Source organism: Mobula birostris, chromosome 6, assembly GCF_030028105.1.
Source record: "Mobula birostris isolate sMobBir1 chromosome 6, sMobBir1.hap1, whole genome shotgun sequence".
NCBI lineage: Eukaryota > Metazoa > Chordata > Chondrichthyes > Myliobatiformes > Myliobatidae > Mobula > Mobula birostris.
This window is the reverse complement of record NC_092375.1, coordinates 76,722,788-76,748,092: the sequence shown is the minus strand read 5'-3', so window position 1 is coordinate 76,748,092 and position 25,305 is coordinate 76,722,788. Positions and strand designations below refer to the sequence as shown.

At 40.4% G+C, this 25,305-nt stretch overlaps 1 protein-coding gene across 3 annotated transcripts in view; it reads right to left on the bottom strand.

Moving 5' to 3' along the window:
• The window catches only part of mospd2 (motile sperm domain containing 2), a 127,009-nt gene that overhangs the window by 97,523 nt on the left and 4,181 nt on the right, over positions 1-25,305 (bottom strand). For 2 of the 3 annotated variants that reach the window (XR_011886350.1, XM_072260694.1), the window contains exon 3: positions 3,472-3,630. Coding sequence is in view for 2 of the 3 variants with exons in the window: in XM_072260694.1 (XP_072116795.1) it covers positions 3,472-3,630 (159 nt within the window). In the remaining variant the exon portion in view is untranslated. The remainder of the gene's footprint in view (positions 1-3,471; positions 3,631-25,305) is intronic. The other variant, XM_072260695.1, reaches the window with a different exon arrangement.

Genomic DNA, 25,305 nt, shown 5'->3' with positions numbered 1-25,305 from the left:
CTGTGCCAAATATGTCCTTACCTTAGAAAATACCTGGGGTTACCCATAGCCCTCTATTTTTCTGAGCTCCATGTACCTATCCAGGAGTCTCTCAAAAGACCCTATTGTATCTGACTCCACCAACGTCACCAGCAGCCCATTCCATGCACTCACCAATCTCCGCGTAAAAAACTTACCCCTGACATCTCCTTTGTACCTACTTCCAAGCACCTTAAAACAGTGCCCTCTTGTGCTAGCCATTTCAACTCTGGGGAAAAAACCTCTGACTATCTACATGATCAATGCCTCTCATCATCTTATGCATCTCTGTCAGGCCATCTCTCATACTCTGTCGCTCCAAGGAAAAAAGGTCGAGCGTGCAGGTCTGTGCGTGTGCGCCTGCATGTGTCCCGTGCATGCATCCATGATAATGGATTTTTCATGGCTCTTTCCAAGGGGGAGGGGAGGGGAGGGGAGGGGAGGGAGACTGTGTGGCTCACCACTCCCCACACAGACATTTTCGCAGCATTTTCACTTTGTTACACGAGGTCGAGTTGCAGTCTCGACACTCAACCCGGCACGGATGGAAAGCGTACCTGGGGGCAGACTTGACTAGTTTCGAACCCGGGAACCTCCGCTCCTGGGACCGGCGCCGATGTTATTGCGCCACAGCCGGCCCCACTCAACCTATTCTCATAAGGCATGCTCCCCAATCCAAGCAACATCCTTGTAAATCTCCTCTGCACCCTTTCTATGGTTTTCACATCCTTCCTGTAGTGAAGCAACCATGTACTGATACTGAGCACACTACACCAAGTCCCACGATTGATGAAGGCCAATGCACCGTATGCTTTCTTTACCACAGAGTCAACCTCTGCAGCAGCTTTGAGTGTCCTATGGACAGGGACGCCAAGATCCATCTGATCCTCCACACTGCCAAGAGTCTTACCATTAATACTATATTCTGCCATCATATTTGACCTACCAAAATGAACCACCTCACACTTACCTGGGTTGAACTCCATTTGCCACTTCTCAGCCCAGTTTTGTATCCTATCAATGTCTTGCTGTAACCTCTGACAGCCCTCCACACTATCCACAACACCCCCAACCTTTGTGTCATCAGCACATTTACTAACCCATCCCTCCATTTCTTCATCCAGGTCATTTATAAAAATCACAAAGAGTAGGGGTCCCAGAACAGATCCCTGAGGCACACCACGGTGACCGACCTCCATGCAGAAAATGACCCATCTACAACCACTCTTTGCCTTCTGTAGGCAAGCCAGTTCTGGATCCACAAAGCAATGTCCCCTTGGACGCCATGCCTCCTTACTTTCTCAATAAGCCTTGCATGGGGTACCTTATCAAATGCCTTGCTGAAATCCATATATACTACATCTACTGCTCTACCTTCATCAATGTGTTTAGTCACATCCTCAAAAAGTTCAATCAGGCTCGTAATGCACAACCTGCCTTTCACAATGCCATGCTGACTATTCCTAATCATATTATGCCTCTCCAAATGTTCATAAATTCTGCCTCTCAGGATCTTCTCCATCAACTTAGCAACCACTGAAGTAAGACTTACTGGTCAATAATTTCCTAGGCTATCTCTACTCCCTTTCTTGAATAATGAAACAACATCCGCAACCCTCCAGAACCTCTCCCGTCCCCACCGATGAAGCAAAGATCATCACCAGAGGCTCAGCAATCTCCTCCTTCACCTCCCACAGTAGCCTGGGGTATATCTTGTCCTGTCCTGGTGACTTATCCAACTTGATGCTTTCCAAAAGCTCTAGCACATCCTTTTTCTTAATATATACATGCTCAAGCTTTTCAGTCCACTGTAAGTCATTCCTACAATCGCCAAGGTCCTTTTCCGTAGTGAATACTGAAACAAAGTATTCATTAAGTACCTCTGCTATCTACTCCAGTTCCATACATACTTTTCCACTGTCACACTTGATTGGTCCTATTCTCTCACATCTTATCCTCTTGCTCATCACACACTTGTAGAATGCCTTGGGGTTTTCCTTAATCCTGTCCATCAAGGTCTTCCCATGGCCCCTTTTGGCTCTCCTAATTTCTTTCTTAAGCTCCTTCCTGCTAGCCTTATAATCGTCTAGATCTCTATCATTCCATAGTTAAATCAGGCTTCAAAAAAACTCATGAAAGTAGAGCTATTATTTTAAACAACGAGAATAATTGAACTTAATTACTTAATTATCTTAAAATAACAAACTTTTATTTTGAAAATTACATATTAAACAAAGAATTTGGCCTTTAATGTGCTGGTTTAAATATATATTAACAAATCATCCATTAATTTTGCAATTAGCTTTATACTTCCAATACCAACAATGATTCATTCAATCTGTGATAAATTACGGAACTGTGAAACTGAAAATCAAAAGATCTACCATAGTTATTTCTTCTTACTAAATGACAAAATGAAACTTCCACAATGCTTCAGAAAATTAGTCTGGTCAAGCAATTTCTAAAGTGATCATAACAATTACAGCACGGAAACAGGCTGTTTCGGCCCTTCTAGTCCGTGCCGAACTCTTACTCTCACCTAGTCCCACTGACCTGCACTCAGCCCATAACCCTCCATTCCTTTCCTGTCCATATAGTTGTCCAATTTAACCTTAAACAACAACATCGAACCTGCCTCAACCACTTCTGCTAGAAGCTCGTTCCACACTGCTACCACTCTGAGTAAAGAAGTCCCCCTCATCTTACCTCTATGTTCAGTTTAGCAATAATTAAATTACAGGAACCTACCTCCTTCACATTCATACATGAAATTACTACAATTGTGTTCGCAAATAAATAAATTCTTGGTTAAAAATCCTATCAAAGTTCTAAAAAAAATTACAAATCAAATTACAGCACCAATCAGTGTAATACACTTACTTCTGTTACTAAGGAAAGGATGCCTGAAGTCTGTTTATCTGACAATATCCAAAATAGATTTTTAAAAAACTTTGAAGTTTTAAATTCAGTAGCTGGATAAAATCAATCCAGGTTGTGTGCTACACAAGGAATAATATATAACACTAATATTTTGAAGATTGTACATTATAGTTTTACTTTAAAATCCTCATGCACGTCTCTTAAGCATAATCTTTTCGATTACTGCTACATACTGGAATTGGGCAACATGTACCTTTCCCTACCCGCACACTGCCAAGTAAAGGTCCAAATAAAGGACACTGAAAGGTGGTTAACCAATTATTTGTCCATTGTGCAATCTTGGCAAGTACAAAACAGACATCACCGCACTGTAATAAAAACTGATTACAGTATAATTGTTTAAGATGCCACCAAGTTGTACAGTATTTGAATGAGTTGCCATGAAAGAATTACAAGCTTTTAGATATGCTTTTCATTCATAGGCTGAAATGCAGAAGTATTCTTAGAACCTGGTTTGAAGGTCTACTGGGAAAATTTGAAGTAAACAAAAATTTCACGTTGCCAACAACTTACCATGAACAGAAAATTCTTTTCTCCATTGAAAACTCTCATCAATCATTTTCAAAGTATCATCTACATTGTCATGTCTCCATTGCAAATAGCTCTCAACCCACACATTATCTTGTTTTAATCTTTCAACATCTCGAGAATCGTATTTCTCAGCTTTATCTACTGAAAAAGAAAACCATATTAATAATGTGAAGAAACCCTTCCCAAACATAATTAAACTGGACATCAGTCATATTGATCTGTATTTTTGTATTAGTGAACCAAGGTTCATTACCTTTCTACCAAGTCATACCATGCAAGTCCTCAGTCCCTGCTAAATCTCAAATGTCTGTAAATTCATTCATTCTTTAAGTTCTACTCCGCTTACATTGTCATATCTCTCTGCAATGCTTCAGGGTCAAATAGAGGTAACAACATAGTTGTAAAAGTAAATTTCAAATGAAGTCTATTTGCATAAATACTTAAACAATAGCTGACAAAGTGGTGTGGGTTCCAAAGGTGACATACATAAAGCACACCAGACCAAACTGCAAGAATTCTGACACATAATGCAGCAAGAATGCAAATACAACATGGCAAATAAGAGATAGATATTATATTTTTTTAAAAAACAACTACTCTCTTGGTGTAACACACATAAAAATTGCTAGTGAACGCAGCAGGCCAGGCAGCATCTCTAGGAAGAGGTGCAGTCAACGTTTCAGGGCGAGACCCTTCGTCAGGGCTAACTGAAGGAAGAGCGAGTAAGGGATTTGAAAGTTGGAGGGGGAGGGGGAGATCCAAAATAATAGGAGTAACTTTGAATTTTAGTCATTGAACAGCAATTTCATCTATACAAAAACCTCAAACAAAAGTGAATATTTTCAGACACCAAACCTAAAAGCAATTGATGACACTTTATAATTAGTAACCTGTGTTTAATCTAATTCCTTATTAAAAAGGCTTTATTAACAGTCCATTATATAGAACTCATTAAAAACTGTTGTAAAGGCATTAAGGATCACGATAAAATTTGAGAAGTATTAAATTTAAAAATGCACAAATCTTTGAGACTACTCAAACCAACCTAGGTCAAGTGAAGAATTCTCCCCAATACTTCCTTAATCCTCATCTGAGACCCAGGACTATAGTTTCCAGGATTATCCCCATTTCCCTCTTGAATAATGGAACATTAGCTACTCACCAGCCCTCCAGGATCTCCCCTGTGGCTAGTGGCTAGGGTGAGCATGAAGATACTGGTCAAGACATCAGCTATCTCAATTCCTGCCTCTCTAAATCACCTGAGGTATATCCCATCAAGTCCCGGAGACTCAGCTACCATAATGAGCTTTAAGAAACCTAACGATGCCTCATTTATCTCAAAATGCCCGGCATATTAGTATGTTCCACGATTATATCCCTTTCGTGCATGTCCTTCTCATTGGTAAATACTGATGCAAAGGACTTATTTAGGACCTCACCCACATCCTCCACCTTCAAGCTCATGTTCCCTCCTTTATTCTTGAGTGATCCAACTCACTCCCTAGTTATCCTCTTGCTCTTAATTCAATACCCTAGGGTTCTCTTTAATCCTACTAGCCAAGGATTTTCATGGTCTCCCCTGGCTTTCCTAATTTTTGAAGTTCTTTTCTGGCTTCTTTATAATCCTGAAGGGTTCTGTTTGATAACAACAGGAATTCTGCAGATGCTGGAAATTCAAGCAACACACATCAAAGTTGCTGCGTTCACCAGCAACTTTGATGTGGGTTCTGTTTGATTCTAGCTTCCTAAGCTTTACACACTTTTCCCTTTCCTTCTTAATTAAGTTCATTACCTTCCTCAACATCCAAGGTTATCTTGCCTTGCCATCCTTATCTTTCATTCTGACTGGAATGTACCTGTCCTGTACTTTACACAGCCGGTCTTTAAACACACACCATATGTCAGATGTGGACTTGCCCAATATACTGCCTGCATATCTGTTCCTCAATGTTCTAGTGGCTACTGGGGGGACTCTCTAGGATAATCCCAGAGTGACTGAACCTTTCTTATTTTTGCCTATATAGACTCAGTGGTTCAGCCTTCCATGTCCATCTGAGTGCAGCTGTGATACTGTCCCTGATTAATACAGCAACTACCCTCTTTTATCACCATCTATCTTTTCTAAAATGTCAAAACTCTGGAAGATTAAACATCCATTCTTGCCTCTCTCTCAAACAAATGCTCTCAACATATGCATAGATCAGTACATGGGACCAAGTTCATCACCCTTAACCATTACACTCCCAGCATTAACATACATACACTTCAACCCATCTGTCCCATTGTACCTATTACCCCACTCCTGCAGTTTCTTATTCGTCATGGCATCTACCTTTCTCTCAATCCCTCCACTTTCTGACCTGGTGCTCTGGTTCCCACCACCCCCCACCCCGCCCCACCAAACTAGCTTACACACTCTTAAGGCTGGCAAACCTCCCAACCAGAATATTGATTCCCCTCCACTTAAGGTGCAACCCATCCCGCTTGTACAGGTCACCGCTGTGCCAGAAGAGATTCCATTGATCCAAGAATATGAATCCCTATATTCTGCAGCAGTTCCTCAACCACTCATTCATCTGATCTGCCTTTCTAAACCTTCCCTGAGTAGCATGTGGCACGAGGAGTAATCCAAAGATTACTTTAAAGGCATGAGAGCAGGAAGGGGTTAAAAGAGCAAGTCTCATTGCTAGTGAGTTTCATGTTACAGGAGCAACAACAAGAGTTGGAAGGAATTAAAAGTGCAAGTCTCATTGATTAGCTATTTAGGCAGCAGATGCTAATATAAAGAAGGTAAGCTTAAGGGGAACAGTCATTGCAGGAGTGGCTCAGTGCAACAATGGGACCTTGAGATATTGGTGTGGAGAGGTGGAGGAAGTGAGTGGAGACCAAGTTGAGGTTTTGGTAAGGTCTCTCTCTTATTGTACTGTTAGGTCAGTGGGAATGTCAGAAAGGACGTGCTATACTCTTGCAAGAAGTGTGGGAATTCAGGGAGATCTGCGTTCCTGATGGCTGTGGCTATGAGAAGTGCAAGACTTTGAAGACTGTGTTAGATAACTGGAGCCAAAACAGGCAGAACTCTGGATCATTTGGGAGGCTAAGGGGTTGACGGGGAGTATTTAGAGCTGCAAGAAAAAAGTTTGTGAACCCTTTGCAATTATCTGGTTTTCTGCATTAATTACTCATAAAATGTTACCTCATCTTCATCTATGTCACAATAATAGACAAACACAATCTGCCTAAACTAACAGCACACAAACAATTGTACTTTTCATGTCCGTATTGAACACATCATTCACAGTCCAGACTGAAAAAAGTATGTGAACCCTTGTAGTTAATAATTGGTAGAACCTCCTTTAGCAGCAATAACCTTCACCAAATATTTCCTGCAGCTCAGGGGAGGGGTCCCCAACCTTTTTTGCACTGCGGCCCGGTTTAATATTGACAATATTCTTGTGGACCAGCCGACCGGGGTGTGTGTGTGGGGGGGGGGGGGGGGGTAGGATTGCCAACGGACAAGAGTAGCAGTCAAATACGTTGTGTTTACCCAGAGAAAAACTACAATGACCATGAAGCCCTGCACAGGCACCAGTGCGCATGCGTGTACCCGCCGATTTTTTTTCCTGCAAATCGTTTTTGGCAATTCTGTCCAGGAGGGGGGTGGGGGGGGGGGTGTTAATCACAACCGGAATACCGGTGATAACTGACTAATACACTCAATTTCATTTCTAAATGGGTTTATCTAATGAATTTAATATTAAACAAATTATTTTCCTCGCATGAATACAGTGATAAGTCAATTATCGGGACAGACAGGGGAGCTTGAAGTAAGTGTTGAACGAACTTCCAGTAGAGGTGGCAGAAGCAGGTTCGATATTATCATTTAAAGAAAAATTGGATAGGTATATGGACAGGAAAGGAATGGAGGGTTATGGGCTGACTGCAGGTCAGTGGGACTAGGTGAGATTAGCGTACGGACTAGAAGGACCGAGATGGCCTATTTCCGTGCTGTAATTGTTATATGGTTATACAAGTCACTTATAAGTCAATAGCATCATAACATTTTAAGTAACGTTTGGATATTAAACACACAGCACATATTTTCCCTGCATGAACATATAAAATCATTGCAACACATCAATATCGCTGAATCAGTGGGAGCCCTGGGCTTGTTCCCTGCAACAACACGGTGATGGGAAACAGCGATACTCGAAGGGGGTTCCTTGTGTCCAGTTTATTCTGCAATTTAGTTTTCATTGCATTCATTGCAGAGATATGTTGGAAATGGAAGCAACGTTTTCAGTGCTTTCGTGGCTATCTCAGAATATTTAGCCTTGACTTTGATCCAGAATGCCGGGAGAGACATTATATCAAACATACTTTTCAGCCCGCCGTCAGTTGCAAGCTCGAGGAGTTGATCTTCTTCCCGCGCTGACATGGATGACGCGCGGGTCATGACCTCACATGCGTAATGGCTCAACAGTGGCCATGACAGGGAATGAGGAAAGGTGCAGCTGACTCCTATCGCCAAATCATATCGTTTCCTTGCACCCCAGCAGCACATGCCTTGCGGCCCGGTGGTTGGGGACCGCTGCTGTAGCTGCTGATCAGACTTGTACAACAGCAAAGAGGAATTTTGGACTATTCCTCCATACAAAACTGTTTCAGTTCATGCAAGGTATCCCAGAAATATTGATGAACAGTCCCCTTCAGGTCACGCCACAACATCTCAACTGGGTTAAAGTCTGCACTCTGACTTGGCCATTCCAAAACATGAATTTTCCTATTTTTTAAACATTCTATTGTTTATTTACTCTCCTCTGGTCTCTCATTCTCATTTGTTGCAGGTGACCTCTCTCTCCCTCACTAGTGAGAGTGGACCTGTCTGTGGTACCAAAGTGTTGTGATGGACTGTTGATGGAAGCTTTGGGGGCTTTACTATTGCTTGCATGGTGGGGGGGGGGGGGGGTCAGTGTTTTTGCTGCTGCTTGTACATAAACGGGGGAGGGGGGGCATTGGGGGTTCTGATTTTTTTGTCCTTTAATCTGTTCCCCCCCCTTTTTTCTGTTTTGTGGATGTTTTGAAGATTAATTTCAGGATGTACACTGTATACATTCTGATATTAAATTGAACCATTGAACATACAGTATTGTGTTCAGTTATGGTCACCTCACCACTGGAAGAATGTAAAAGGTTTAGAGGGTGCAGAGAGATTTACCAGGATGTTGCCTGGACTACAGAACACATCATATAAGCAAAGGTTGAATGACCAAGTGTTTTCTGAATAGAGTGAATGAGAATGAGAGGTTAAAAGATTGAGGCACAGATAGTGAACGGTCAGCATTTATTCCCCAGGGTGGCAATGACCAATACTACAGAACAACTATTTAAAGTGAGTGGAAGATACTTGGACACATAAGACATAGGTCTTTCAGAGTGGTAGGTGCCTGGAATATACTGCCAGGAATTGTGGTAGATGCATATACCAAACATCGCCAGCTTGGTATCAGCTCATCCCTCTGCAATTGGACCTTGGACTTTCTGACTAACAGACCCCAATCAGTTAAGTGAGAAAACCTCTCCTCCTCCACTCTCATCCTGAACACCAGCATGCCTCAAGGCTGTGTGCTGAGCCCTCTTCTGTACTCCCTTTTCACCTATGACTGCGTTCCTGTACATGGTTCTAACTCCATAATCAAGTTCGCAGACAACACCATGGTGGTCGGCCTGATCAGAGGGGATGACAAGACGGCCTACAGGGACGAGGTCCAGCACCTGGCTGCATGGTGTGCCGACAACAACCTGGCCCTTAATACCCAGAAGACCAAGGAGATCATTGTGGACTTTAGGCATGCTAGGAGCCACACTCACTTCCCCATCTACATCAATGGAGCTGTAGTGGAGCATGTATCAAGCTTCAAATTCCTTGGTGTCCACGTTTCCGAGGACCTCACCTGGTCCCTGAACTCCTCCACCCTGATCAAAAAGGCATCAAGAAAGCATCAAGAAAGCTCACCTCCGTCCCAGGATACTGACGGACTTTTACCACTGTACCATTGAGAGCATACTCACCAACTGCATCTTAATGTGGTGTGGCAACTGTCCCGTATCGGACTGCAAAGCACTCCATCGTGTGGTGAAAACTGCCCAGTCGATTATCAGCGCCTAATTGCCCACCATTGAGAACATTTACCATAAATGCTGCCTGGGCAGGGTGAAAAGCATTATCAAGGGTGCATCTCACCCTAACCATGGACTTTTTACTCTCCTCCCATCCGGTAGGCGCTACAGGAGCCTCTGCTCCCGCACCAGCAGGCACAGGAAGAGCCTCTCCCCTAAGGCTGTGACCCTGCTGAACCTCACTTCACAGCGCTAAGCAGTATTGCACCCATATTGTACTGTCTCAGTACTTTTATATTTGTGTGCTGCAGCACTTTTTATTCACAGTTATTTTGTAAATAACACTATTCTTTGCATTTCTGGTCAGATGCTAACTGCATTTCATTCCCTTTGTATCTGTACTCGGCACAATGACAATAAAGTTGAATCTAATCTAAATCTAATCTAATACAATAGTGATATTTAAGAGATTTAAGATCCATAGATGTAAGAAAAATCGAGGATTATGGGTCATACAAGGAGAGAAGCGTATTAGAGGTTGGCACAACACTTCGAGCCAAAATGTCTGTACTGTTCTATTTTCTACTACTACTTCTACTGCCTTTCAACATCTTTTCCAAACTCCTCATGCTACCTGTGCAGGACCCCTTCCCCCTTCCTACCCATGTCACTGGTGCCAGTCTGCACTACTTACTCTCCCACTTGAGAATGTTCTGCAGTTTCGAAGATATCCTCAAACCAGGCACCTTGGAGGCAAACGCCATCCTGGTGTCTCTTTCATGGCTACAATCTCCTGTCTGCACCGCTGATTAATGAGTTCCCCCTCACTATTGCTCTGCCTAACTTTACCCTTCCCTGCTGGGCCTCAGAAGTGGTCACATTGCCACGGACATGACTGCTGTGGCTGTGACCTGATAGGTCATTCACCTCAGCAGTATCCAAAGAGATTTTCACTGAAATGTTCACACCCATGGTACAGGCTTCAGACTGATGGGTGATCATCAGGATATGCAAGGAGAGTTGGTCGTCAGTGCAGGCTTCCCCTATTGCCATTCGCCTTAGTAATAGGAGAAGCCTGCACTGACGACCAACTCTCCTTACATATCCTGATGATCACTCATCAATTTGAAGCCTGTACCATGGGTGTGACCATTTCAGTGAAAATCTCATCCATGAAGCCCACAGCTTCCCAGATAATAACGAGAACGTCAACTCCAGTTCCCCGACCAATCTGTCAGCGGCTGCAGATATGTGTTCTTTCTATAGTTGAAGTTGTCAGGGGATAGAAGTTCCCTGACTTCCCACATTTTGTAGGAGCAGTATTCCACTACCCCACTGATTCCCAACAGGGTGGTTACATGTCCTACGGGAACATTAGGGGAAATAGAAGTCGTGGGTGGGTGGGGGAGAGAGTAAGCAGCATCCCAACTTGAGACACGAGACCTGATCTTCTATTCATAGAGCAGGCACTTCCCCCCCCCACCACCAAAAAAAAAGGATAAGGCACTGGAACTCAGGAAGAAGCTTAGCTCTACAGGCTATGAGCACTCATTGTCATAATGCCTCTGAAACTCAGCAAACTCATCCAATCTTACCAACCAAACAGCCATTATTGGGGATGCATAACATAAATTAGCAACCAGGGTACTCAGCAGTTCCCCTTGACTCGTGGCATGTAATTAGTTCATGCAATTTAACAGCTGGTAAGTTAAGTACACTCTCTCAACTTTCTCTACAGATCTACAGAAAACAGGTCATGCAACAACACTGCACTGATCGGAACTAAATGTTGAATAGAGCCAATCAGTGAACCTGCCGACCAAGGATTCCTCTGAGGTGTTCAAAGAAACCCCAGCTTCATAAGTGCAGTTATTTGTTACATACCTGGAATATGGTTTTATTCTGTTCCAGTCAGATCAACGACACCTCATGTGTCTTATTTGTAATACTGCACTAATGAAGCCATGAACTCAACAAGATTGCAGGAACACTTCCGTAAAAGGCACCCTGAAAAGGCTACTTATGATATTACTCAGTTCCAGAGATGAAAGAAGCATTTGAAAAGTGTTGCACACTTATTATTTGCCAAGAAAGCTAAAAATGACCTTGATAGTGGTTTCATTGTTTCTTATAACATTTCCAAAATGATAGCAAAGTGGGGAAGATCTCATACAATTGGTGAACAATAATGCCTGCTGTATCAGAAATGCTAAATTATGAGGATTACCCGATGTGGGTTTTCTTAGAAGCTAATTCTGTTAATAAATTCTCTATAATTTCTTGTCTTGGTTCCTCACTTCCTTTGTCTTTGAGTAAGTTAACTGATAACCTGGTAGTTTAACACACTATGAGAATTTGGATACAACTCCAAAAATATTTTGGCTTATTGAGATTTCTCTTTGAGTCCCATTTTCTCTAATTATTTTTTTTAAACCCTCCATGATTGATGTGGCTTTTAAAGAATGGGATAGGTTAGGTATTAAATGCTTTCAGGACTTGTTTGTAGAGGGAAGTCTTTTCTCATGTGAACTAAATATAGTTTACCCAAAACTCATTTTTTTCAATCTACAAATAAGAGACTTTTTACAGTCTCAAATAAGTACATTTCATAAAAGTCATGATAAGAATCTACTAGATGTAATTTTTAATCTGAAACCTTTTTATAATGGATCTATATCTAATATTTATAATTTGTTGTTGGGAATGAGAAGCGTTCCTTTAGATAAAATTAAAAATCTTTGGGAACAAGATTTACAGACTTCAGCTTCTGAGGAAACTTGAAATCAAATCTTTAAATTGGTCAACACTTCATCGTTATGTGCCTGTCACTCTCTCCTTCAATTTAAAGTGGTCCATAGGGCCCATATGACTAAGGATAAGTTGTCTTGTTTTTATTTAAGTACATCTCCGTATTGTGATAAATGTAATAATGGAGAAGCTTCACTCATTCATATGCTTTGGACATGTCCAAGTCTTGGAAAATATTGGAAAGTATTTCAAACCTTTTCGATAACTTTTACAGTAAATTTCAAGCCTAATCCTTTGACTGCTTTATTTGGTATTGTTGGAGGAAAGGATATTATTTTGGAGCCATCTGATTTGCACATTTTGGCTTTTATGTCTCTAATGGCCAGAAGGACGCTTTTGCTTAAATGGAAAGATGTGGCCCCTCCTATTCAAGCCCAACGGTTACATGATGTGATGTCATATTTAAATTCAGAGAAGATTCGATGTTCAATCTTTGAATCTGATCAAAACTTTCAAACATTGTGGCCTTTTCTGAATTATTTTAAAAACCTTTGATTTGCTGTTGAGGCACAGATGATGACTAACAATCTCTTTTCTTTTTTTTTCTACTAATCAGCTTCGGTCTTGGTAGTGGGTTAGATTTTTTTTATATAATAGAATTATTATTTTTCAATGCTACGAACTAATTGACTTGTACAAATATAGGGTAAGGAGTCTTTATACACGATTTAGCTCAATGTATTGACATGTATATTTTTTTCCCTGTACTCTGTGAGGTGTCCCCTGCTTTTCGAACGTTCGCTTTATGAAACCTCACTATTACAAAAGACCTACATTAGTTACCTGTTTTTGCTAACAGGTGTTTTCACTGTTGCGAAGAAAGGCAGCGCACGGGAAAAAGCAGCACGTGCCCCAAGCAGCCGCTCTCCCCCAGATTCGAAATGGCATTCTCGCCAGCATTGCTTAAACACGTGCCTGTGAGCATCTGTTAGCAAGGTGAGTTCTAAGGTATCGGAAAAGCCTGGAAGAGCTCATAAGGGTGTTACACTTAGCGTAAAACTAGACATAATTAAGTGTTTCAATCGTGGTGAATGAAGTAAGGACAACGTGAGTTTGGCTTGTGGAAGTTGACGAAGATGATGTTGAAGAGGTTTTCGCATCTCATGATCAAGAACTGATAGATGAAGTGCTGATGCAATTGGAAGAGGAAAGGAGAACAATCAAAACCGAATTCAGTAGCAAAAGTGAAGTCGTCCAGGAACTGAACGTGAAGCAACTACTTGAGATTTTCGTTGCAATGATAAAGTATGACTTTAATTTTGAAAGGGTACATCAGTTTAGGGCATATTGCAGGATGGTTTGAGTCCTTACAAAGAACTGTATGACAGAAAAGTGCCCGAGGCTCAGCAGTCAAGCAAGCCTTCCACATCAGCCACAGCAGACGAGGAACTTCCACCTTCGACATTGAGGCAGGTAGACAGACATAGGAGAAGATGAGCTGCCTGCCCTAATGGAAACAGACGACATCCCAGTGTCCCACACCCCTGGGCCGCGGATAGATACCGATTCGCGGAGAATGCAGCGGTAGCCGGGAGGCACAAAGCACATCTTTAAGAAAAAAGCCAAAATAAACAAGCTAATTAATTAGGTGCGGCCCGGCACGTAAATGTTGGCCCAGATCAGAGGCAATTGTCGATTGATAGATAGATAGATAGATATACTTTATTAATCCCGAGGGAAATTTAGTTTCGTTACAGCCGCACCAACCAATAGAGCGTAAATATAGCAATACAAAAAACCCCAACAATCAAACACCAAAATGCAAACTATGCCAGATGGAAAATAAGTCCAGGACCAGTCCATTGGCTCAGGGTGTCTGACCCACCACGGGAGGAGCTGCACGTTCGATGGCCACAAGCAGGAACGACCTCCCGTGCCGTCGAGTGTTGTATCACAGTGGAATGTGGTCGAAGTCCAACAGTGAAAAGTTCAACATCCAGTCTGCAAACACGTTCCTCGATCGTAATATACCCCGGATTGCACCATCCGTTGTTAGCCAGAACAGTAAGCACCCAATTCCTTTACGCTTACTGCTCTCAGTGCACTTCCGGTCAGCCAGAATGGTATTACCCACCGAACTCCTCTTCCTCAAAAGTCCCTGTTGTCTCGACTCGGTCCTCTTTCCTCGGCTTTGTGATCCCCCTGTGTGTTTACCTCCGGATTTCAGCAGGGGTGTCCGTCGCTCTGTTCACTAAGCCAGCCGGTCTTTGCTGGTCCGTGGAATACACAATGTGACCTTGCTTCTGTCCCGCATGTCGAGGTGCAACCATTCCCAGCGCTAAAGAAAACCCAAATAAAACTCTCTCTACCAGCATGTTAGAGAGGGTGCAGCTTCGACGTGTTACCGTGAGAAAAAAAATAACGTAAATTAAAAAGTATGAAGAAAAAAGTAAGAACAGATCGGAACGGCTGTACCAGGCTGCATGCACGACTGGCGCATGCGCACTTGATCGCATTGCGACTGCCTTGCGACTACCTCTGATTTGAGCCGACATTTACGTACCGGGCAACACCTAATTAATTAGCTTGTTTATTTTGGCTTTTTTTTCCTGAAAGATGTGCTGAGTGCATTCCAGCTACTGCTGTACCCCTGCATGCTTCGCGTATCGGTTGGCAGTCCGGAGGGTGGGGGCCACTGCATCACCCAAACTCCAACGATTCAGCCTAACACACCATCATCAGTGTGCTCAGCAAGCTGTCTTCCCGATTCCTGTAAGTGATACTACACTGTACATACATTATTTCTACTTTATATAGGCTGTGTATTTTTACATGTTACTTGGTATGATTTGGCAGCTTCATAGCTTCAAGGTTACTGGAGAGAGTGTTTTTGCCAACAGCGCTTGCGTGAGATTTTCGCTACGGAGAACATTGCCGGCAATTAGTATTTCTACTTTATATAGGCTGTGTATTTATCATATCATTCCTGCTTTTACTATATGTTACTGTTATTTTAGGTTTTATGTGTTATTTGGCATGATTTGGTAGGTTATTTTTGGGACTGCGAATGCTCACAAGATTTTCCCAAATTAATAAATGGTAATTGCTTCTTCGCTTTACAACATTCCGGCTTACGAACTGTTTCATAGGAACGCTCTACCTTCGGATGGCGGGGGAAACCTGTATATAAATTAATAAAAATATTGAAAGAGAAGTGCTCACCAAAATGGCTATCAGTATTTTAAAAGCAGTTTCTCTGAATAATAACTCTGTAGCTCATCATATTGATGAAATGAGTGAAGAAACTGAGCATCAACTGTTCACAAAGCTACAAAAAGCAGAAATTGGGATATAACTGGATGAACCAACTGTACAAAACGAGGCATTGCTAATGGCATATGTCCAGTTTATCAAAAAATGGAAAAGTTTATGAAGGGATTCTCTTGTGTAAAAAGAGAAAAAATATAGCAACGGAGAATCAATCTACAAGAAGCTCAAAGTGTATATTGAGAAAAATATTTCAATTAGGAACATGATTTCTTGTGCAACAGATGGAACACCATGTATGAGAGGTTACCATGCTGGTTTAGTGGCACTTATGAAAAACGAAATTCCAAGTCTGTTTGCAATCCATTGTGTAATTCATCAACAATATCTTGCAGCCAAAAACCTCAACCAGCGACTTTTTTCAGGCATGACTCTTGTAATATCTGCTATCAAATTAAAGCTCATCCATTAAATACAGAATATTTTGCCAGTTATGCCAAGATAACGATGAAGAGTTTGAATGATTGCTACTTCACATTGAAGTGCATTGGCTGTCAAAAGGCTACTGCTTAAAACATTTCTTTGATCTTTTTGACACTGGTTGAATTTTTGCTCAAAGTCAACAAAAGCTTGGGAAACAAGACTGAAATTCTATGTAGAAGTGTGGCATACCAAGCTGATCTGTATGACAAAATTAACATTCTAAATATGAAATTACAGGGTGAGAATTTCAATTTAATCCAGGCAAAATGTGCAGTATCCATTTCTATCACAAAATTGGAAAAATACAAGCAAAGCATTGGGAGAAGAATAACCTCAGTCCCCCTGCATGGCATTATCTTTCACAAACAGTGATTTGCAAGAGTATTGTGTACACCTGCAATCACTGAATGATTTTCAGAATCTAATCAAGGATTTGAACGATCTGGAAATTCTGGACTATAGTAATTAACCCATTTCATTGATGGTAAATGAACAGGAAGAGAACTTGCAAGAAAAAACCAACATTCAGAATGATGAAGCAAAGATGCCTTTCTAAAATGCTGCCTTTTGTGGTGTGCAGCTACACCGTCATATGAAGTTTCCTGGTTTTTGGAGAACAGCCAAACTGCTCTTCACTTTATTTCCATCCTACCTTGTTGAAAGAGGCTTCAGTACAGTGAACCACATTCACAAATAACAGAAACCACATTGTTACACGTTCTGCTGTCACAACTTGAACCAGATATTTCAACTCTTGCTAAACACCATAAAGCTCAAAGATCACATTGATACTGAGATACTGAAAGCAGCTATACAACACACAGGTACTCTGTAAGCTAGGTTTGAAGACAAATAAAAATTTAAAGCAAAATCTTTTTTTCTCTTCTTAACATATGGTAGACATGATTTTACACTATGGGGACACCAGGAAGTATATTGTGCTTAAAAGGGGTATGAAGGTGCTTTGGGGGGCATTGGCAAGTATGAAAGTGCTTTGTGTCGGGGGTGGGGAGCATTGGGCTATAAAAGGCTGAGAGACATTGCACTACCCTAACTACCATCCTGCCTATCAAGGACGAAGAATGAACAACAAAATAAAACTTTACTTGTTCTTGCATGTCCCCACTGAAGCTTTTTATATAAAAGTGCGGCTCTCACACCCCTCAACTGGGCCATTTACTCTGCCTCTTTGTGCCAAAGCCTTGAGCCAAAGCCTCAGTGCTTACTCTTAGGCTGGCCTACTTTCACAACGGTTGCAATGTGTGCCACCAATAAGCCAATCACTTCTTGACTAACAATTTGAAAACTGGTCACTTTTAGGGTGCTGTTGGAACTCACTAGCAAGTCCCAAGACCTACTTCTTTTAAATCTTCTGATATTCAATGTCTTAGAGCATTTCAAATCTGTAGTTTGAATTCTACTTAAGTAATTTTATAAAATGCAAATAAGAATAGAATTATCAAGAAAATATCACGAAGCAGGAATAGGTTATTCAGCCTTTTAGAATAGTTCTGTCATTTTAATCAGATAATGACTGGTCTGTGAACTGACTGCAGTCCACACCAAAACCCCATCTCTTAATGGCCAAAAGACCAAAATTGTGTTAGAAATTCTGAATTATTTTCTGTATCCAGCCTTCTCCAGTTCAATAATCTATGCAAATACACTTCAAATATTAAACTTTCCCCATTTCCAGACTACTTTTTTTTTTAAATTTCAAGATAATTTTTCATCTCCTAAGTTACAGAGAAAGGTTGAACAAGTTAGGTCTTTATTCTTTGGAGCGTAGAAGGTTGAGGAGAGACTTGATAGAGGTGTTTAAAATTATGAGGGGGATTGATAAAGTTGACATGGTTAGACTTTTTCCATTGAGAGTGGGAAGATTCAAACAAGAGGGCATGGGTTGAGAATTAGAGGACAAAAGTTTAGAGGTAACATGAGGGGGAACTTCTTTACTCAGAGAGTGGTAGCTGTGTGGAATGAGCTTCCAGAAGTGGTTGAGGCAGGTTCTATGTTGTCGTTTAAAGTTAAATTGGACAGATATATGGACAGGAAAGGAATGGAGGGTTATGGGCCGAGTGTAGGTCGGTGGGAATAGGATAAGGTAAGAGTTCGGCACGGACTAGAAGGGCTGAGATGGCCTGTTTCCGTGCTGTAATTGTTATATGGTTATAAGCTCAAATTTGTCTACACCACATTCAATTTGCCAGAACTCGACCTAATTTTCAGCCTACTATTTACAGCTGTATAGTTTCATCTATACTACTTCTAATGGCCTTTGGATTGTAAACACATTCCCTTAATCTACCGGCAAGGAATAGCTAAGGCCAGGCACATCTTTCGAGAGCATCACAATCCACATCAGTCCAATCCAAGAAAATGTCAATTATTGCCCCCTTCCAACACACACTAATGAATTTTGTAGCCAGGTCAGTAAATTTGACTTCCTTTACAAGCTTCAGTTTTTGTTGACCAGTCTCTTAACAAATGTAGATACTTAACCTTCAGAAAGGAGACATTCTCAATTGTTTCCAAATTAGTATTAACAAAATGGGTTCAAGTATAAAAAGTATGAATTATTCTTAAACTTATTTAATTAGATAGACTTAAAAGCTTAGTTGAAGACAAATTAAACCACTGTCTGACAAACATAACCCCATATTTGAACTGTTTCTATTGACTCTGCTTCTGAAGAATCCAACATCAACATAAGTTACAAATAAAAAATGGAAAGTGCTGGAAACAGCAGATCTGGCAGTATCCATAGAAAGAGAAACTGAGTTAACTTTTTAAATCCAAGACCCTTTGTCAGAACTGAGAAAGAGAAAAGCTCGTTAGCCTCTGCAACATAGAGTTGGGGGAGAAATGAATAAATGAAAGGAAATGTATCCAAAATAGGACGAAACCAGGATTGCTGCAGGTCTAATTAGTGGCTGGTGGATTAATAGTGGCTGTACAGTGATAATACATAAAGAATTGTAAAATATTAACAAATGCAGAACTGTCACACATGCCTAACATTCTACTGGAAATAAAAACTACACCAAATGTCTGAAAGATGACTTAGAGCAGAAGTGGCCAGTCAGATGTCAGAACTTATATAATTTGATAAAGTCCAAAAAGTTACAATGTGTCAAAATGAAAGATGAGGTGCTATTGCACAAGCTTGGGTTGGACCTTAATGTAATAGTGCCCAAGGTCACAGACAGAAGTCAAATGGAAGTGAAACATTCTATTTTTCTCCCTCCAATATGTTGGTTCAGCAAAACACTGTGGGCCGAAGGGTCTGCTCCTGTGCTGTATTATTTTATGTTCTAAAGCAAAAGGCAAGTAACATTTCTAAGCATATTATTACTTGAAAGGGAAGTAGTGCATTATAATTTGAGGCTTCTAAGCTTCCCCAAAAGCCAAGAAAAATTACAAACCTATTATTGCTAGTTCAATCCTTTCCCATCACAAAAATCACCACAACTACCACCCCAGAGCTTGCATTCATTTGTTCTAGGTGCAGCACGTCAAAACAAATGGTGCTTCACATTACAGTCCAGCAGCATGGTCAGAACAATGACTGACCTTTCGAAAGCACAGAAAACTCTCTCCAAAAGCCTTTGCCAGTCAGAAAAGCTATAGTTGGAAATTTGTCACCTCCAAATGCAGCAATTAATTGAGAACGGTTTTTAAAATGGCTCCATTAGAGGAATTCAATTTTTGCTAAATAAAAAAATTAATTAAAATAGTGAAGTAGAATTCTTACATTTCATACAAATTTTGGGTCTTTAAATTATTTATACCAGATGTTTAGAGGGACTGTTGTCCACTTAATCAGTTTACTTATATGCTTCTTTTGGAGTGTTTTATCCCCCAGTAAAGATTGGAGAGGGATATTTATTAGACTTTGTTCTAAATCCTTCCACTTTGCCTCACAATTAGGGTCACACCAACAGACCAGACTGTGCAGCTGTGCTGCTCTATAATAGTCTTCAAAGCAAAGCACAGCAATCCACCTTTATCCTTAGGCAGCTATAATGTCTGATCTCTAATTCTTGGTGGGTGGCACATGACACAGAATTCCTTCTAGCAAAATTGGATGGTAGATTTACACATTGGACAAGTTTGGGAATCACCTCATACTGTACAATATTCTCCATTAAGGGTTTGGAGTCCTTTCAACAACTCACAGAAACATATCACCTAGTGATACTGAGTAGTGATCGCGATCAACCGGTCGATCTTTCAGACTTTCCCAGTAGATCCCGAAAAAAATGAAAAATAAATAAATACAAATACTGTTGTAATGTGAGCATTATAAAAATAAGTAATACTAATTAGGATAATGGTAATATAGCAATGGTAATATACTCCAGCTACTACAGCTGTTTGTAAACAGAGATTGTTTCCGGGTTGTGGGGTTTTAGTTCCGTTCTTTCTGCCTAGTGCGCATGTGTGTATAGCTCCCCCACCATGCACCACAGTAGAAGAGACCATTAGTAAAACCCCGCAACCCAGAAGCAGCCTCTCTTTACAAACAGCTTTCCATAGCCACGTAATGGGAGTATTGCTATATTACCATTATCCTAATTTGTATTAACTTATCTTTATAATGTTCACATTACAACACTTCTCCACCTTTAAATTCCAACATTTCCCACATGTAAATAACTGGGAAACAAAAAACAGTTATGTCATTATCTTGCGTACCTCTGAAACTTATACTAGCGTCTCAGTAACAGCTTACCAATACAAAACACCTGAAAAACGTGACAGATTCAACATTCAGTCTAAACAAAGTAAACTGTCCATTCAAATATTCAGTCTGTCAGGAGGTTTGCAAGGGACACTGTGCTGCTACAGATGAAAATTATGAAATCTAAGTACAGGAGCTGTCTTAATGACAGACACCTCACAGACTGTCTCAAACTGGCTGTCCATAGTTATGAGCCAAATTTCAGGGAACTAGCAGAAAGTATTCAGCCCCAGTGACTGCAACAGTCAACTTTTATTCATTTATTTTTCGTGTTGAAATAAAATTAAATAATGAAACATAGAATTAAAGATGTTGTAATGTGAGCATTATAAAAATAAGTAATACTAATTAAGATAATGGTAATATAGCAATACTCTAGCTACTGAAAGCTGTTTGTAAAGAGAGATTGTTTCCAGGCTGAGGGGTTTTACCTCCGGTCTTTTCAGCCCGGTGCACATGCGTGTGACTAAACGATTTAGTAGGTCAATCTTGCCTTTCACTAAGGCCGAAGTAGGGGATCTTGGGCTTAAAAAGGTTGGTGACCACTAACTTAGAGAAACAAGATTTCTTTAGATATCTTCAACTAAGATAATATTTCAATAAAAATATTTAAACTATTGGAGGGAAAGGGTTAAGACAGATTAATATATTCATTGATGTGTATAAAGGTAATATTAAAAAGAAACTGATAACCAGGATTTACTCGATTTTACAATCTAACAGGGGTCTCTCCACAATGTATGTCAAATCAAAATGGGAGAAAGAAACCAACATAAAATTGATAGAAGATGATTGGTTAAACATATGCAGAACACATTCGACTACTTCAAGTTCAGGTCTGTGGAGGGAATTCACCTGGAAGAATACCTTAGGATTTTTTACAACGCCAAAAATAAAGGAGTAACGAAGTAACCAACCTGAACAAGGTCAATGTTGGAGAATGTGTGATAATATGTTGGCTGATCATTTTCATATTTTCTGGGAGTGTCCAAAGATTGTTTTATTGGTTAGATGTGATAATAGAGATAAGGTCAATAATCAGCCCAGAGATTAATTTTGACTTTAAAGTTATTTATTTGGGTAATGTACCAAATGGGCTCAAAAAGCATGAAAGATATTTGTTACAAATACTACTAGCAGCCAGTAAGAAAGCAATTACCAGGAAATGGCTAAGCAAAGAGTCTCCTACAGTCCTGGAATGGATAGAAATAGTTCAAGAAATTTATGTTATGGAATGATTGATTTTCTCTCTGAGACATGCCACTAAAAAATTTGAAAGGTACTGGGAAAATTGGACATTTTATTTGAACCCGAAATGACTTCTTCACTGTATATTTATTTCATTTGAAAAATTTTGTTTTAATTCTTCCTATGAGGGTACCTGCAAAATGAACCTTAAAATCTTAAGGTCCCCTAGACTTTGAAGGACAATTATAGACACAAGAGTTTGGTTAACCTTGATACAGCAATGTAACCCATTTCTTTATTCATTTTTTCTATTATAAGATACGGATTTTACTGCACCTATGATGACCCTGTTTTTATCCTGTTTGTTCTGTTATTGGCAAAACAATAACAATAAAGTTTAAAAGAAGTGAAGTAGGATATTTATTGAAAAGATAACATCTTCCCTCAAGTCCCAATCTTTTGCCTTCTAATCAAAGTTCCAAGTAAATTTATCCAAGTGTATACACACACACAACCCTGAGATTCATTTTCTTGTGGCCATACTCACTTAATGAAAGACTACACCAGGTGTACAAAAGACAACAAACTGTACAAATGCAAAAAGAAAGAAATGATAAAGCAAAAAATATTAAGAATATGAGTTGAAGAGTCCTTGAAAGAGAAACCATAGAATGTGGGAACATTTCAGTGATGGGGCGTGTAGTTATCCCCAAGGATCACAACTATGTCATTTCTAATTTGGCATAGAATCCCAGACGCTATTCTCCAGATTTTCAAATTCTTAAGTCCTAGTGTTTTGTAGTTTGACAGGTTGCAATCCTGCACAATATATTTATTCAATAGATCAGACAATCCCAAAAATACAGTGAAAAAATAGACAAGGTCCTGAACATTGGTGTTAACTGCATTCAGTACTGTACTTCAGCTATTGTCAGATCTCAATGGAAAGATGTTGCTGTTATCAACTACTTCTGCCTTCAAACCAAATGCAAAGCAATATGCCATTGAAGACAAAGATAACCAGTGTAGCCAAATTACTCTTGCCACATCACATTCTCACAGCTCCACACAGATCTCTCCCAGAAATCAATGGCAGGAAATAAGTATTAATTTAAACAACGATTTGCACATGGTTGTTAGACATTATTCCCAACAGGTGACAGAATGCAAACACAATGAAGACAATTCCTATCTCTTGGAGCAGGAAATATCATCTTGACGGTTATAAACCAACATTGAGTAAGATGCCAATGGCAAAGAAATAGCAGTAACTGATTAGAATGATAATCACAAATACAATGGCACATTTTCAAAGTAATAATTGGTGGCCCTTAGGTTTAGGGGTACAGTAAGGCAATGGTTAAGTTATTGTACTGGAGGCCAAGGTAATGGAGCAGCACTGTAGCATAGTGATTAGCACAATGCTTTATAGTACAAGCAACCCATGTTCAATTCTCACTGCTACCCCTAAGGAGTTTGTATGTTTTTTCCGAGTGCTCCGGTTTCTTCCCAGTCTAAAGACTTACTGGTTGGTAGGTTAATTGGTCATTCTCCCATCCACTACGTAATGGACTGGTTGGGCACAGGAGTACATTCAGCCAGAGACTCATTCCACCGAGATACAACACTGAGCGTCATAGGAAGTCATTCCTGCCTGTGGCCATCAAACTTTACATCTCCTCCCTTGGAGGGTCAGACACCCTGAGCGAATAGGCTGGTCCTGGACTTATTTCCTGGTATAATTTACATATTACTATTTAATTATTTATGGTTTTATTACTATTTAATTATTTATGGTGCAACTGTAACGAAAACCAATTTCCCTCAGGGTCAATAAAGTATGACTATGACTATGTAAATTGTGATTAAACTCAGATTAAAGTGGAGGAAATTGCTAGCGGTGTGGCTCGATAAATAAATAAACAAATTAATCCAAAGAAATTAAGCCAAAATAATCTGAATTCAATGGAAACTAATTCATGAAGAATAATTATAAATCTACGAAGCTTGGCAAAATATGTTCACCAATCTCACTGCCCCTGTTCTTCCTGGTGGTAGGTACCGTGGATCTGAGAGATGCTGTTAGCAGTTGCCTGAATAAGTAACTGCAGATAATTTTTTTTTTTTTTTACAGCTGTTCACACTATAGCCACAGTATGGTGGCAGTAAGAAATTAATGTTTGAGAGATGCCAATCAAATAGTCTGCTTTTCCTGCATTGACGTTTGAGCAGTTTGCACTGCACCCATCCAGGCAGGTGGAAAGTACACCATCACACTGTTGACTCAGGCCTTGTAGACAGAGGAAAAGATCTGGGGTGTCAGTCACTAACTAAATGTGGTTGATCCACTTAGGTGTCCAAATCAATGATGACTAGAAATGAGACAGGTCAGCTGGTTCAACCATGTCACAACAACAACCTTGCACTCAACGCCAATAAGACCAAGGAATTGATTACAGACTTCAGTAAGGGTACGTGGGGGTCAGCTGTGGAAAGGGTGAGCAACTTCAATTCCCGTGTGTCAACATCTCAGAGGATCTATCCTGGGCCCACAAATCGATGCAATCATGAGGGAGGCACACCAGTAGCAAGGCTTCATTAGATGTCTGAAGAGAATTGGTATAATACCAAAGATTCTAGCGTATGCCTACAGATGTACCACGGAGAGCATTCCGTCTGGTATGGAGGCTCCAAGGCATAGGATCGACAAAGCTGCAAAGGGGTGGCAGACTCAGGCAGCTCCATCACAAGCACTACCCTCCACACCATCAACTACATTATTTTGCTGCTGTTTCGCTCTCATTAATTTCCATATTGCTGCCGCAAAGCAATTAATATCATGATGTATAGCACTGATAATAAACCTGATTCTGAGGATTTTGATAGTGAGGGAATTCACACTGGCAATGCTATTGAATATCCAAGGTCAGTGTCAGGCCCTCTTGTTAGTGACTGTCATTACCTGCCCATGAAGAATGCATGCCACTGGAATTTATTCTCACATCCATCATTCAGCTTTTACTGCATGCAGGCACAGAGTAATTCATTTCCTGAGGAGTTGCAAATAGAACTGAACATACTGCAATCAGCTTATACAGGTCCACAATCCCTTATCTGAAATCCCTGGGGCCAGTTGCATTTCGGAATTCAGAATTTTTCAGATTTCAGAAAATTAATAATTATATTGATAATTAATCTGTCTCAGTGTGGGGGAGCTTCGGACCTACGCACATCCTCCCGTATACTTTAAATCATCTCTAGATTACTTA